Raw genomic sequence first — 15,758 nt, forward strand, 5'->3', positions numbered from 1 at the left:
CTTAGCCGCCTCTTAACATCTTGGAACTGTGCACGCTTTCATTAGAGAAGTCAGTGAACACTGCGACATGGCCGTTGCCCGAGGTGATGTTACCTTTCTCTCTGGTCAGACGAAGGATTTTATCTCTGTCTCTAAAGTTAAGAAACTTGGCAATAAAGGTCCTGGGGGGGCTCCCGCAAGTGGAGGTTTAGCTGGGATGCGGTGCGCCCGTTCCATTGCGAACATAACAGAAAAGGCTTCTCTACCAAAATGTTCAATCAGGAGGGATTCCAAGTATTCAGCAAGGTTGGTACCTTCAGCCTTTTCAGGCAAACCGATGAACTGGAGGTTGCAGCGTCTCAAACGATTCTCCATATCATCCTGGTGCGTGTGGAGCTGGTGGATCTGGCGCTGTAGGTCCTCCGTGGTGTGGCTCCGGGGGTGTAGGATATCCTCTGCCGCTCCAATGCATGTCTCGGCCTCGGTTACCCTGTCTTTTACCTTGGACAGGTCTTGGCGCAGCAGGGAGATGTCAATGTTGACCTCATCTATTTTGGCAGTAAGTGTCCCCTGCAGCGTCGCAATGGCATTTAAGATCTTAGCTGTGTCCGTGCTCCGATGGTCCGCCGCTGAGCACGTGCCGTCACCATCTTTGGCCTGCGGGTCCTGATCTTGATGGCGGTATTTCGCCAGCTTTTCCACCGCCTCGGAGGTCCTTTTCGGTGGAGACATGTTCCCTCACTGCTCTGGAGTGTGGATCACCAGGCCGTCTCGAGGTGGAGCAAGATGGCCACTGCTCCGGAAGCTAGGCCGGAGCCGCGTTCTGCCCCAAAAGTGTGTGCAGGCTGTGGACTTGGCAGTGATCGCAGGCAGCCGGAGGCCCCTCCAGGAGGGGGTGGATCGCAGAACAGTCAGGGAGGCCAGGAGAGCTCACCAGGGCCACCGGGTGGAACAAGATGGCCGCCGCTCCGGGAGGTAGGCCAACGCCGCGACCTGTCCTTAGGGAGAAACAGGACACGGATGCACAGCAATAGCGGACTCAGGTAATCTGGAGGTGGTTCCAGAAGAGACTCGAGCTCTGGGCAGTCAGGGAGGCCCGAAAAGCTCGCCCGGGCCACCGCCGGGTGGAGCAAGATGGCCGCCGCTCCGGGGACTAGACCGAAGCCGCGGCCTTTCCTAGGGCTAGTGCTGATCTGGAAGGCTTCACAGTAGCGGCCTCGGGTGGCATTCTAGCGAGCTGACAGGCTCCAGAGGCAGCGGAGAAAGCAGGATAGATCCCTAGGTGTAGTGGATGGTAACAGGTGGGCAGGATGGTTGAACAGGAGTATTGGTCAGCGGAGCTCACACTACCTTCGACCCTCTCCATTGCTCTCCAGGCAACGCCCGCTTTAATTGTATTTCTCAGCTCAATCCCTGAAGTTAAGTGTTGGAAAGCCATGATGATGGGGTACATACAGCTTATACAGTACATAGGATACTTCTCATCTGAATCAGCTCCAACCCTCTGGTGCAGAGATTAGGATCTGTTGCCTCTCTCCGCTGCAGTGGTATTTAACCAAAGTTTGGATTGACAGATGGCCACACCCCCCTCCTTCAAATGGTAGACATCCACCCACCCATACCAGCAAGCTCTGATCAGTCCTCCACACAATGGATATAGATATTGTTAATATCCAAATACACATACATTATATACCCTAAACTTTTATTAGCTACACCTTCACAGTTTTGCTGATATTTGAACAAAGATTAGAAAACAGATGTGCTTTTATACATTTTTGATATTTTCTGGATAAATAAAATATTTAAGAAAAAAAAGAAAACAGATGTGGTGACATGCTGAGAGCAGAATTCCTTCCAGGAGCCCATAATGCCTTATATAACTGGTAATACTGAATGGTTGCGTGCTATGAATATTAGAAATATGTCATTTATTAGACGTTTTGACAGCAATGACAAATGTACAATGAGCTGAAATCACAGCTGGCACCTTAAAATTGTAATAATTTGCAGGAACATAACATCTAGAAGCTAGGATTTAGGATCCTTATCACGTCCTGCATACTTTGCAACATATATTTGTAATTTATTTGTATTTTTATGCATTTAAAGCATATCACTTAACATTAATAGTTTAGATTTGTGTGAAAAGTAGGGGGACCTTGAGTAAAAAAAAAAAATTGCTAGTCCCCTATCTTTACTGCCTGTCAGGGTGTGACTTTCCACTTGAAGTCCTTCTGTGATGTTTCCTCAGGAATTTATTTTAATGTACTGTCTCCGCTGCACTAAAATTCTAATCAGTGTTATCAGCCTGTCCCAGTTCACAGCTGTGGACTACAGAACACACCCCATTTATGTCTGATGACAACACTGCTTGGGATTTTAGTGCAGCAGAGACATTGTTGTCAGTTCGCTACAGAAAATTTGGATTTTTTGATTCAAGATTACCTGTAACTGTACTTGCAGTAATGTATTGAATATGTTTTTTTCCTAATTTTGCCCACACATGCACTTTAACAACGGGGCTCTGGATTGATCTTGCATATGATGTTTACTAATACACCTCCATTCATACAAAGTATTAGGTTTTTGGTGTAGTTCTTTGTTAACGTCAACAAAAATTGAGAACTCTTTTCCCAATGACAGAAATACAGCAGGGGAAGATGGTTCAGCTGATGGTAGAGCTTATTTTAAATTATTTTTATTATTATTTTTAATGAAGTAAAGGAACACAGACAGAGCCTCTAGGCATACCCTGGCTCAGAAAAATAAAGAAAAAGACAAAATAATACAGAACTTAACATAGCAGCTAGCTAAAACTAAACATCCCAAAAACTTGCTGCTAAATAAGAGGATTGACAATTAATAAGTGCTCAAGTACACAAAGGATGTGAGCAATGGAGTATCACAACCAGGCTAGCAATACCATACACATTTTCCCATCCCAACTGTGCCATTAACCTCTAGCATTCAAGGAACTATTTTGACAGGCCATACAGTACATTTACCATGACTACACTATTTGGATGACTAAAATCCAAATAAGAGTGAAACCATTAAGTTGTGCTATCCACTGGGTTATTCCAAGGTGTAACCTTGTTACATTTTTTTGGGCAGCCCCTGTGCACATAGGTTTCTTTGTATAGTGGGATGACCGATTTGACCAGCGACCTCCACATATTTTATTTTTTATTTCAGTTACTTATATAGCGCCGTCAATTTACGCAGCGCTTTACATATACATTGTACATTCACATCAGTCCCTACCCTCAAGGAGCTTACAATCTAAGGTCCCTAACTCACATTCATACATACTAGGGACAATTTAGACAGGATCCAGTTAACCTACCAGCATGTCTTTGGAGTGTGGGAGGAAACCAGAGTACCCGGAGGAAACACACGCAGGCGCAGGGAGAACATGCAAACTCCAGGCAGGTAGTGTCGTGGTTGGGATTCGAACCAGAGACCCTTCTTACTGCTAGGTGAAAGTGCTATCCACTACACCACTGTGCCGCCACATATTCCGGTTAGGTGCAGAAGAAACTCTCCAATTGAGTATGATGCTTTTGCAAGCATAAAACAAGAGTATAACTAATAATGTATGAACAGCTCTAGAAAGGGCCGGAGCATTTACCAGCCCTAAGATACAAACATCAACCTTCTGAGGTATAGGGATAGTGGTTAAACGAGTAATGAAAGTGAGTACACTAGACCAAAATACCTGTAAGAGCGGGGAGGTCCGAATCATATGTAAATAGGTTGCTGGTTCAGCCTGACAACACAGTGGACAGTCTGGGTAGATTTTTTGCAATCTATGTGGCATAAAATTATATTTATGAAGAATTTTTAACTGCATCAAACGATCCCTAGAAGATATGAGGTGAGAGAAAGGGAGTTCCCACACCTCCTTCCCAGTCCTCTGTGTCCAGCTCCGGAAGCTCCGCCACCCAAAAGGAATGAAGGTTATCCATCCCATGGTGCACAGTCAGTTGTAATGCTTTGTGAATTGACAATAAAGGTTTTGTAAGGGGTTCTTCCCTAAGGAACGACTCCATATCAGACTGATATAGAAGTATTGGAGATGTCCCAAATTGTGCAGTGAAGGCGTGACGGAGCTGGAGGAACTGGAAATAGTAGGCGTTGGGTAATTCAAATTTATACTTAAGTTGATCAAACGTCCGCAATGCGCCACCCTCACAAATATGGGACAAATAATGGACCTCACTGCCAGCCCACAGGGAGGGGTACAGAATAGAGTAGAATTCCGGTAGAGAGGTTTAGCCATAAGGGAGTATTTGGAGAATAATGTCTCGAGCTATTTCTAGCATAAGGAATCACTGACACCCATGCTTTGATCACTGTTGTCATGGAGATGGTTAAAGGATGCAGATCTTTAATACCCCTAAAAAGTATATTCCCCAAGGTTTCCCCACTAGGGAAGCTTCCAGAGCAACTGCAGAGGTATGTGATATGATCCAATAATGAGCATTGCAGCTAAAAAGTATAAAAAGAAATCAGGACAGGCCAAGCCTCCCTGAGTCCAGGGCCCATGTAGTATAGATAGCCAGAATCTAGGGGGCAAGAACCCCATTGTAAACTAGTGACATGAGAATTGAATTGTTTGCAAATCGATTTAGGGATCCATACTAGAGAATGGCGCATAACATATAGGAATGGAGGTAACAACTTCATTTTTAGTATATTAATTGTCCCTATTAATGATAAAAGGAGGTTGGCCCAGGCTTTCAGTCTAGTCTTAAAGACCTGGAGGAGGGGAAAATTGTAAGTGTGCAAAAATCTTGTACTCTGGGTGAAATATACACACAAGATACTTACTTAGTCTTTTCCGTCCATTGTAAGGGGGGAGATGGGTCCTCTTTCTGTATAGCAGCAGGGTCAACTAGAAATATCAGGGATTTGTCCCAGTTCACCTTCAACCTGGATATAGAGGCAAAATGTGATAATAGAGCTCAAACTTTGGCATCTCAGCCCATGGTTGTATGTCAGGGAACTACCCATGTATAGAAAGTGAAAACACGTAGTTTAGACTGGAAGAGCCAGTGTTAGAAGATGAAATGAAGACATCATTATGCTGTGTTCTGAGGCCCTGGACACCATCTATATGCACCTTAGAGTGCACTCACATAGGGCACAGTTAAACTGAATGGTGCCCAGGTTTGATTGTCCCCACTCGTAAGCACTCACACTGGTCTAAGCAAGTGTTCCCAGACACGCTTACAACATTACATCCAACCTGACCACCATAATCCTTGCTTCTGTGCTCAGTTATCTTTGGAGTGTTCTGTGCCGGTTTGCGCTCACACTAAAGTGAACTGTTCCAGACCACAAGTAAACGATACCCAGGTTCACCTCTTCCAAGTGGTCGCAGGCACAGCAATCGTAACCTTTCCCAGGCACGATTTGGAGCGTTCATACTACACAAATGAACCAGATCAAGGGGGTGAACCAGGCAGGGTTGAAACTGCCAGTATGAGTGCACTCAATTTTTATAGTTATTGTGCATCCAGTTCATGTATCATTATCTCGCTTTTATGTAGAAATAATTGGAATATTTTTTCTCCTAGAAACTGCCATGAACATTGGTTACTCTTGCCATATGCTCACAGATGACATGAATGATATTTTTGTAATATCTGGTCGCACAGTAACAGAGGTTCGAGAAGAACTGAGGTATCTGGCATTCCTTTTCATTAACATTTTTAAATAATGTGGTCTGTACTACATTATCTAATTTACTTTCTTTTCGTTCTTCAAGGAAGGTTAAGGAAGCAACACTTGGACAGAGCAGAAGCCTTTTCAATGGCCACCAATTCTCTGAGAAAATGAATGACATAAAGCTGGAATCTGTGTATGAGGAAACTGTAACTAGTGAATATGCCTTAGTCATAAATGGACACAGTCTGGTAAGGGCTGCCATAATCTATAACAAAAAGTAATATAGTGTCCTTTTTTACCCAGCACTGTGGCAAAGACCCAACCATATTACTTACTTAATGTCTAATGATAGATGGAGGATGTTATTTCAGAAATAATCACTATTATATACAAAGAACCATTTAACACTTTAACCATCTTTTCTTCAATTGAAAAACACTTAAAATCTGCAAAATAGCACCTGTCCGTTACTTGATACCTTCCCAAAATATGTACCTGCTCATTCTATAGCATTTTGCTGGTTGACAACACAACTTATGCAGGCTGTTGCTTCATGGGAGTTCAGCTTTTTTTTTCAATAGCGGAGACTTTTTAGGATCTGCTGTGCAAGGGCAAAAGCCACGCATACAAACAATGAAAGGTATCCTATCTGTGGTGACAAGTTAGCTAGGTTACGTGGCTATTCAGGTTGTGCTTAGCAGAGCAAAGGTACCCAAGACTGCATTTGGGAAAAATGATAAACCACAGGGTCATATAGAAACCCCTCCTGGCCATTCTGCATTCTGTTAGTCACATGGGGGGGGGGGCATGTTGGGAGTGCTTGTAGATTTACCAACTAATTTTAATGGGCCAGATCAGGTGACAATGACTTAATATCTTAACCGTGCTTTTAGTAAATATTTCGACCATTTCAAAGTTGGTGTTGGTCTTCTTTGTGTGGGCCCATCAGAGCTTTTGTCTATTTTTTTTTATTATTTCTGCCAGCTAAATCTATTATCTGTACTAATATATGTTTGTACATTGGTAGTGAACAGTAGATATGGAGCTGCTTTAGTATCCTTTCCTGTAAATGTAAGAGCTCAAACTGACCTTAAAAGTATTTAATACAAGTCTGATATCCAGTATACTATGGTAAAAATCTCTCCAGTGGGATTCCAGTAAGATGAGAGCTTGTTGTCTTGCCAAATAAATGTGTTTTGATTAGGGAATGTGTTTCTTGTACTAATACTGGAACGCGGGATAGTGAAGAGAACGCCTGTAGTGAACCATTCACCTCATTGTTATGTTTGACCTAATAGACCTAACGATGATAAACTGTTCCACAGGGAAGATTATAGTCTAGTCTGGAGCACAGGAAAAGATGGTCTGGATTAACTGTAAATTATTTTTATCAGCCGAATGTGTGGTTCTGCTGCACTTATTCCACATGTCAATTTTATTTCCATGGTTAAAAGGAACTTTTTTTTATGGCTATGCGCAGTGCCACATGTATACCATTGATGAGGACCCGTAGCGCTATAATAACTGTATGATTGTTGAACGTATAGCTTTAGGTGTTAGGATATATATATATATATATATATATATATATATATATATATATATATATATATATATATATATATATATCCTATTATTGTCAAAAGTATTGGAATGCTTGTCTTTACACGCACAAGAACTTTAATGGCATCCCAGTCTTAGTCTGTAAGTTTAAATATTGCGTTGGCCCGCCCTTTCCAGCTATAACAGCTTCAACTTATCTGGAAAGGCTGTCCACAAGGTTTAGGAGTGTGTCTATGGGAATGTTTGACCATTCTTCCAGAAGCGCATTTGTGAGGTCAGGCACTGATGTGGACGAGAAGGCCTGGCTCGCAGTCTCCGCTCTAATTCATCCCAAAAGTGTTCTATTGGGTTGAAGTCAGGACTCTGTGCAGACCAATTAAGTTCTTCCACCCAAAACTCGCTCATCCATGTCTTTATGGACCTTACTTTGCGCACTGGTGCGCAGTCATGTTAGAACAGGAAGCGGCCATCCCCAAACTGTTCCCACAAAGTTGGGAGTGTGAAATTGTTCAAAATGTCTTGGTATGCTGACGTTATAAGAGTTCCCTGCACTAGAACTAAGGGGCCAAGTCCAACCCCTGAAAAACCACCCCATACCATAGTCCCCCCTCCACCAAATTATTTGGACCAGTGCACAAAGCAAGGTCCATAAAGAAATGCGTGAGCGATTTTGGGGTGGAAGAACTTGACTGCCCTGCACCTCAACCCCCATGGAACACCTTTGGGATGAATTAGAGCAGAGCCAGGCCTTCTGGTCCAACATTTTTGTTTGCCAGGGTCCAAACCTCCTGAAGGTGGCAGTATAACCTAAGTGTCCTGGAATTACTATAGTCTTGTGTCACTTAATGGATGTTAAATATATTTATGCACATTCTTTTGTTAAGGTAGATGTAGCAACAGGCCCTGGTAGTATTGTTAGCCAAGAGTCTGATGATAGTGGTGTGCGCTGAACATGTTTAGAATGTTCCCAAGAAGTCATGGATGAATGAGTTTGGGGTGGAGGAACTTGAGGCCTGCACAGAGTCCTGACCTCAACCCGATAGAACACCTTTGGGATAAATTAGAGTGAAGACTGCGAGCCCGGCCTTCTCATCCAACATTAGTGCCTGACCTCACAAATGCGCTTCTGGACGAATAGTCAAACATTTCCATAGACACACTCCTAAACCTTGTGGACAGCCTTCCCAGAAGAGTGGAAGCTGTTATAGATGGGCCAACTCAATATTGAAGCTTACGGACTAAGACTCTTATGTCATTAAAGTTGTGCGTGTAAAGGCAGGTGTCCCAATACTTTTGACAATATAGTGTATATATTGTGACATGTTGGGGTTTTGTAGCTCAATGGTAGTCCCAAAACAGTGAGTTAACTCCATGGCAGAAATAGTTTCAGGGCTTTCCTGCCCACTTTTATTTAAAATAGCATCAAAAGTTCACACAGATCTTCTTCCCATGCAGGGGGTCTCACCATCAATACAAAACATAACATTCAGCCTCCTGGCTCTCTCATGGCAGCTCTACTGCTCTGAGTAGCACCGATTGGTCCTCCTGACAATCAAACATGTCCCAGTGTTTGTGCACAGATGCTGCACCTCAGCACTGTGCATTTGCCTAGCTGCTCTGTCCCTAATGGACTCACTCTCAGGCTCGGGCCTTGGTCTGTCCTGACCTAGACAGTACGGTACCTTTCATTGCTTCCTTTACACACTGACCCTCTCATGAGGGTTGGGCTCTGAGCTATGAGGGCTGGTTCACACCACAAAAATGAACTCCAAATTTGTTCCGGATGCGTTTTTGCATGCATGTTTTTGGCGCGTCCCTGTGCGTTTTTGATACGTTTTACTGTGGTCCAGTGCAGGAAAAATGCAGCATGTTCTACTTTTTTTCTGGAACTGGAAAGCCCTGGAACTGACTGCACTGGTGTAAACTATGCCATTGGAAACCATATAACCTACTTTCCATGCATTTTTGATGTAGAAAAAAAACCCCAAAAAACCCACAGGACTGAATGTGGTGTGAACTGGCCCTGACTCTGGCTCTCATATGAAGCCAGCACACTCCTGTGCCATTAATGTGCTTGCTTCTTACTAAATCTGGCATAAACCACCATTTTAAACAGTGGCATGGGCTCGCCCTGCCATTATATATATATCTCTAGGAACAGATTGATGAGTAAGGAGCCTTAAATCCTTCCCCCTGGCTTGCCTTATCCACATATTACTAGACATTGTTACCAGGGGCCAGTATTAAAACAGAACTAAACTCTCATAATCAACAACATTAAAGTGATATTAAAGCTGTATTTATTTTTTACATTAAAATAGCAAATATTTCATACTTGCCTGCTCTGTGCAGTGGTTTTGCACCATAAAGCAGCCCCGATCCTCCTCTTCTCGGGTCCCCTGCTGGCTCTCCTGGCACCTCCCTCCTGAGTGCCTCCAGAGCAAGCAACTTGCTATGGGGGCACCCAGGCAGTTTTGCTCCTGAGCCACTACTCTGTGTGTCCATTCACACACAGAGCTGTGGCTTAGCCCCACCCCTCTCTCTCCTCATTAGTTTACTGGCTGTGATTGACAACAGCGGGAACCAATGTCCCAGCCAATGAGATGGGAGAGTCCCTGGAGAGCTGAGGCTCTCATGCACAGCACTGGAGGAAGATCAGGCTCAGGTAAGTATTTGGGGGGCTGCTGCACAGAGGTTTTTTACCTTCATGCATAGAATTGCATGAAAGTAAAAAACCTTGAGCCTTTAGAACCGTTTTTTAATCCTCATGCTTCTAGTCTTAGTAAAGAGATAGGAAGGTATGTTATATTTACTTGTTTTAAACATTATTTTTTACATTTCTTCAGTTGTTTCTGCCCTAGGCCAAAATTCTGCCATACATCTTCATGAGCATTTTTTCTTTTATTTGGAGGAAGGGTTTTCAGCTAAATGTGCCTGATCTAAGGTCAAATGAATTCTACATGAATAATCTGCCCTTACTCAAGATGGCCGCAGCTAAGACATGCTTTTGTTGTTTTTCAAAGTGATTTCTCAAAAAAAAAAAAAATAACGCATGGAGACATGGATGATTGGTTGGTGGGTTTGTTGGGCATAATAAAATGGATTAAATAGTGTTTTTAGTTTGTGCTGCCCAGCTAAGTTCCGTATTTAATAAAGATGCTCTGTTACCAGAAGTGAATAGCTATCAGAGGTGCCATGTTACTACAGAAGAAAAATAATCATAGGATGACATGTTAGTAGATCCTCCATTACTGGATATCTACACTACCAAAGGTACAATGTTAATACAATTTTAGATATTGGGGAGCAGAGATGTGTTTTTCTAGAGATGCAACATAGGAATGCTTTCTACCAGGGGTAGTGTGCTTCTGTAGAAGATGTTGCAGGAGATGTGTTAGATGCTCCTTGTTTGAGGTGCAGTTATAGGAACTGCTTGTTTACGCGGCAACATTAAAGAGTTTTTGCAGTTGTGCAGCAAAGGTGCAATACTAAAGTGACACTAAGTGTTCATTTTTTTATTTTTTTTCTTAAATAACAAACATATCATACTTACCTCCACTGTGCAGCTCGTTTTGCACAGAGTGTGTATTTTTTCACCTTAATGCATAGGATGCATTAAGGTGAAAAAACACAAACCTTTACAACCCCTTTAAGTGCTAGAATTGCTGTGTTACCAAAGCTACAGTGTTATTTATCGACAAGTTTCATTGCCAAAAATGCTGTGTTACCACGATGGAGCATGAATAGATGCGCCAAGGTTGCAATGTTATCAGAGATGTAATAATATTGAAGAACATTGTTACCAGAAGACCTTCATTGCAGAGCAGTCAGCTTACTAGAGGTGTCACTTTTAGGCTACATTCACACAGGCGATTAAGGCCAGTGCAAATTACAGCGGCAGGAATCTTGATTCTGTGTGAGCAGCTAGGTGATTCCGCCAGCCCCATTCACTATAATGACAGGTTGTCGTTGACTGCAGCTATTCACGGCTGTCTGCACAGTCAGCTATTACCTGTGGTGATCACTGCTGGATGCACACAAAGTAGTCAATGGCATGCTCTCCAAAATTGGCCCTGCTGGTATAATAAGTCATCATTTGGATATCGTAATTGTTTTTTTAATGCTAAAAATTATTTTAATTTTGGGTTTTGCTATGAATAGGAATTGCAGAAAATGATTCTTATTTTGTCCATATGGAAATTTAGAAGAATGCTTGCTCCTGGGAGGATTGGAGGAGGATAGATTGTGACATAATCCGCCCCTTCTCTCCACCCCTTCCAATAAAAGAACGCCTTGTATCCAAACTCATCTCTACCTGAACTGCAGTCTTGCACTCTTTACTTCAATAAGCTGTATGCTGGGTCATTCCTGGAGTAAAAATCAGGGTGCAAGTGTTTGGCTAGAGATGAGTTTGGAGGATGCCCAAACTCATTGCTACTTCAGACATAAAATACGGATAATTATATCCTGCCAAGCAATTGTAAAATAAATTGGCAATAAAGATAATTCCTGAAGTTCACCTTTAATTGTTGTATGGGCTTAAGTGCTGATCATCTCACAGAAGAGGATATTGCTGGTTTAATTACAAACTCCTGAAGTGGTTGCGATTGTTTATCTGGAGGGTATATTTTATAAAACTGAATTGATGAAATGTAATTGTAGTAGGGGGTCTTGGAACATAAACTTGATATTCTAAATGTCTACGGGTCAAACTAGAGAAATGATTTGCTTGGTTACATTAACTGGTGAAATGTAAATACCTCCTGAATTTAGGCAGCAATGATATGCTAAAAGTATTTATTTTACCTTCCTTGCAGTTGTTCAAAATGGATAATATTGTTTTGTTATACTTTTTAAGAAAGATTAGTTTTGATTTACCATTTAATAACATAATAATAAAGGATACTTCTTTTTACTACAGGCACATGCCTTAGAAGCAGACATGGAGAAAGATTTCCTGGAGATCGCATGTATGTGCAAGACTGTAATCTGCTGCAGAGTCACTCCTCTTCAAAAAGCACAAGTGGTGGAACTAGTAAAAAAGTATAAAAAAGCAGTTACTCTGGCCATAGGGGATGGTGCCAATGATATCAGTATGATAAAAAGTAAGCTGATAATTACAGAGGTTCCTAACTTTATGCTGACCTTTTCACACAGGCCTTATGCTCTGCATAAACTGAGGACTGAACCCGCTCTGTTTTATGGGGGTCCAGCAGTAAACGGACTCCGCTGCCCGTTTACACTCGACTGTCATCTGACCTGCATAGACGTTGGATGGATTCCCTTCCATTTTTTGTTCTAGCAATCTGGATCAGACTGGAGGTGGGTGGGTGTAAACAAACACAAGTCCATTTACACCTGCCGGACCATGGGAGTGAATAGACCGTCCGATCAAGTCCGCCTGAGAAACTGACAGGCGGACCTGATCGGACCCAACATGTGAAAGGGGCCTAAATTTAAAAAAAAAATGGTATTTTACTGTAAACAGGTACTGCAATTACTTATTGCTGTTAAATTGCATAGTATAGTTCTATCTAAAGATGCATAGTTTAGCCTGCTGAGTAGTGTTTATATCACTGGAACCAAACCTGCACAGGACAGTCTCAAGCTTATGAGGAACTTTTCTAAGGAACAAAAAACTACATTGAAGAATAACTAAAGGCAACACTTTTTAGTTTTGGATTGGAGAGGGATTAGAAGACCTATTAGGATTTTATCACTGTCTGTGCTCCCATTAGGAAGATTCACCCTCTCTATTTGCTGTGTTTACCACGATCACTGAAGGTAAAAGAAAATCCCAAACTTTGGATAGTCCCCAGAAAAGTAATAGAGGATAAGTTTTCTAATGGGGACACTAGTTCTGGTGACCTGGGGGCCCCCAAGGAATTCCCTTAATTTGGAGGGATTTCCTCTCACTTCCTGTTTTGGCTATGGGACAGGAAGGGAAGGTAAATATCACAGATGGCAAAAAAACTGACAGGGGTTATAACCCTCCCTTACTCTATACAAAATGAACATTGTTAGTAAAATTCTATTGTGCTCTGTTAGAGTCTGTTTGTTACTTGGACAGCCGGTGAAGCATTATAGACTCTTCTTGTGAATTCATTCACCTGATTAATGAGTAAGAGAATGTAATGATACTTGTATTGCTTAAAGAAGTTCTAAAGGCTCATGTTTTTACCTTCATGGAATCCAGCAATGTGCCACGAGAGCCTCGGCTCTCTGGGGACTCTCCCTCCCTATTGGCTGAGATGACAGCGGGAGCCATTGGCTCCTGCTGCTATCAATCACAGCCAGTGAGCCAATGTGGAGAAAGAGGGGTGCAGGGCACACCCCACACAGAGCAGCTGCTCAGGAGCGAGCCCGCTTGGATGCTCTTATTGCAAACAGCTTGCTCTGGGGGCACCCGGGAGAGAGAGGGGCCAGGGGCACCGGTGAGGTACCCAAGAAAAGGAGGATCAGGGCTGCTCCGGGCAAAACTGTTGCACAGAGCAGGTAAGTATAACATTTTAAAAAAAAATATTTTATCACTTTAAAGCTCAAATTTGGCAAACAAATTAAAAATCCCAAAAACTTTAGTCACATCACTTACCTGTATTTAAGTATGTCCTCTGTTGTGCATGAAGCTGGATCCTGAAGAAATCTGAAATCTTCACTTCGGTGATGCCTGTCCTCTTCCTGTCTCTGAGCTTTCAGCATTGCAGAGGTTAACATTTTTGGGTTTTCAGATAGAACAGCTGCCCTTTGACTCAACAGACACACCTCCCATTCACAGATCATGCTACAGGCAAGGAAAGCAATTAAATAACTTTTCTCAATGGAAGGGAGGGTGGGTCCCCTCATCGGGACCATCTGTACTGCTGTTCTGCCTGAAGACCCAAAGCTAACAACCCCCGGAAATTCAGAGACAAGAGAAGGACCAGCATCCCTGCATTGAAGATTGCTACAGAATCCAGCAGTCTGCACAATGTGAGACATTACTTCTTTACAAGTAAGTGATGTGACTAAAGCTGGAAGGATTTTTTTAACTAAACTTCTGCTTTAAAAAGCATGGCATTTTGATCATTATAAATATATATTTTATGGCGTGACGTGAACCAGTTAAAAAATAGCATTTAACCATGAAGTGCAGTAAAGTAAAACAACCCTTCCTTTACAACCACTTTAATGCAGCCAAAGGTTTTATTATAAACAAAGTGATTACTAGTTTCAATTCCTTCATTGGTCGTTACTTTGTTTATAATTTTGTGTATGTCTGTCTGCTTCAATACATTACCCATGTTCAGTGGCATCCAGAGAGTGGGACCAAGGGTTGATCCAGGGATAGGACAGACACAGACTGCCTCTTTGCAGCCTTTGAGCCACTCTACCACAGCCGCTCGCTGCCGATTTGTCTTAGGCGGACACCCGCCATCGGACACACTGACATCAACATTTGAAGAATCTGAACAGAACAGGACTGTCATTTCCACAACAAGTAAGGGCAAAACTTATAATTTGGTAAAGTCTCTGCTTGGAAATCATTGACACATGGCAATGTGGGCTAAAAATGCAACTGCATCCATGATGGATGTCTTAATACTTCCTCTTGCTCAGTCTATCCCAATCTGAGCTCCTATTATTTCCACCCTCATGTGCCCCTTCCCCTGACTTCTCTGCCAAGGTTGATGGCACAACTATCAGTCCATCCCTGCATGCTAGAGTGCTAGGTGTATCCCTGGATGAATGTCAAAACAATGCAGGGAAATATGCTGGAATCACTTGGGAACCAGTGTGAACTGGCCCTTAGGAGGGGCATACAATTAAGGAGTTGACCCAGGCCATCACCAAACCTCTGCATGCCGCTGCCCATGTTGGTTTTACATGCTAATCCCATACACAGGAAGTGTGAGCAGGGACTGAAAAATGATAGGAAAGGGTATTTCTACATGATCCATCTACAATTTAAAGCTGCATTGGTAAATAACTGTTTAAATGGCTGGTGGTTCCATCACCATTCTCCTAAAAAAAAAAAAAAAAAAAAAAAAAAACAGTTAACCAAAGGCACCATCTTTTTTTAGTAGAATTTTTATTGTCAAATATACGTTTTGAGATAACCATTGTAGTCATTTATTTTTTTGATAATTCCAGGTGCTCATATAGGAGTTGGCATAAGTGGACAAGAGGGCATGCAAGCAGTTCTGGCCAGTGATTACTCCTTTTCTCAGTTTAGATATTTGCAAAGACTTCTTCTAGTTCATGGTCGCTGGTCCTATTTCCGAATGTGCAAATTCCTCTGCTATTTCTTCTATAAAAATTTTGCCTTTACACTAGTTCATTTCTGGTTTGGATTCTTTTGTGGCTTCTCGGCACAGGTGAGTGATAATGTTTCACCTTCATTCACATGAGCACAGTACTGGGGCTGATCTAATTGAAAACTTCACTAGTTTCTAAACTGAAAAATGTTCATCAGGAAGCAGTTTGAGATGCTTCAGAGACCATTTAGAATGTTTTGCTTGTGTTGTTGACGTGCAATTGACCTGCCTCAGTTGCTTTTGAAT

At 42.3% G+C, this 15,758-nt stretch overlaps 1 protein-coding gene across 2 annotated transcripts in view; it reads left to right on the forward strand.

Annotated features, from left to right (window-relative positions):
* ATP8B4 (ATPase phospholipid transporting 8B4 (putative)) overlaps positions 1–15,758 on the forward strand; it is a 576,024-nt gene that overhangs the window by 520,482 nt on the left and 39,784 nt on the right. For both annotated transcript variants that reach the window (XM_073618636.1, XM_073618637.1), the window contains exons 21-24: positions 5,565–5,670; positions 5,756–5,903; positions 12,140–12,323; positions 15,349–15,572. In XM_073618636.1, the coding sequence (XP_073474737.1) occupies positions 5,565–5,670; positions 5,756–5,903; positions 12,140–12,323; positions 15,349–15,572 (662 nt within the window). The remainder of the gene's footprint in view (positions 1–5,564; positions 5,671–5,755; positions 5,904–12,139; positions 12,324–15,348; positions 15,573–15,758) is intronic.

This window comes from Aquarana catesbeiana, linkage group LG03 (assembly GCF_042186555.1).
Source record: "Aquarana catesbeiana isolate 2022-GZ linkage group LG03, ASM4218655v1, whole genome shotgun sequence".
Taxonomy (NCBI): domain Eukaryota; kingdom Metazoa; phylum Chordata; class Amphibia; order Anura; family Ranidae; genus Aquarana; species Aquarana catesbeiana.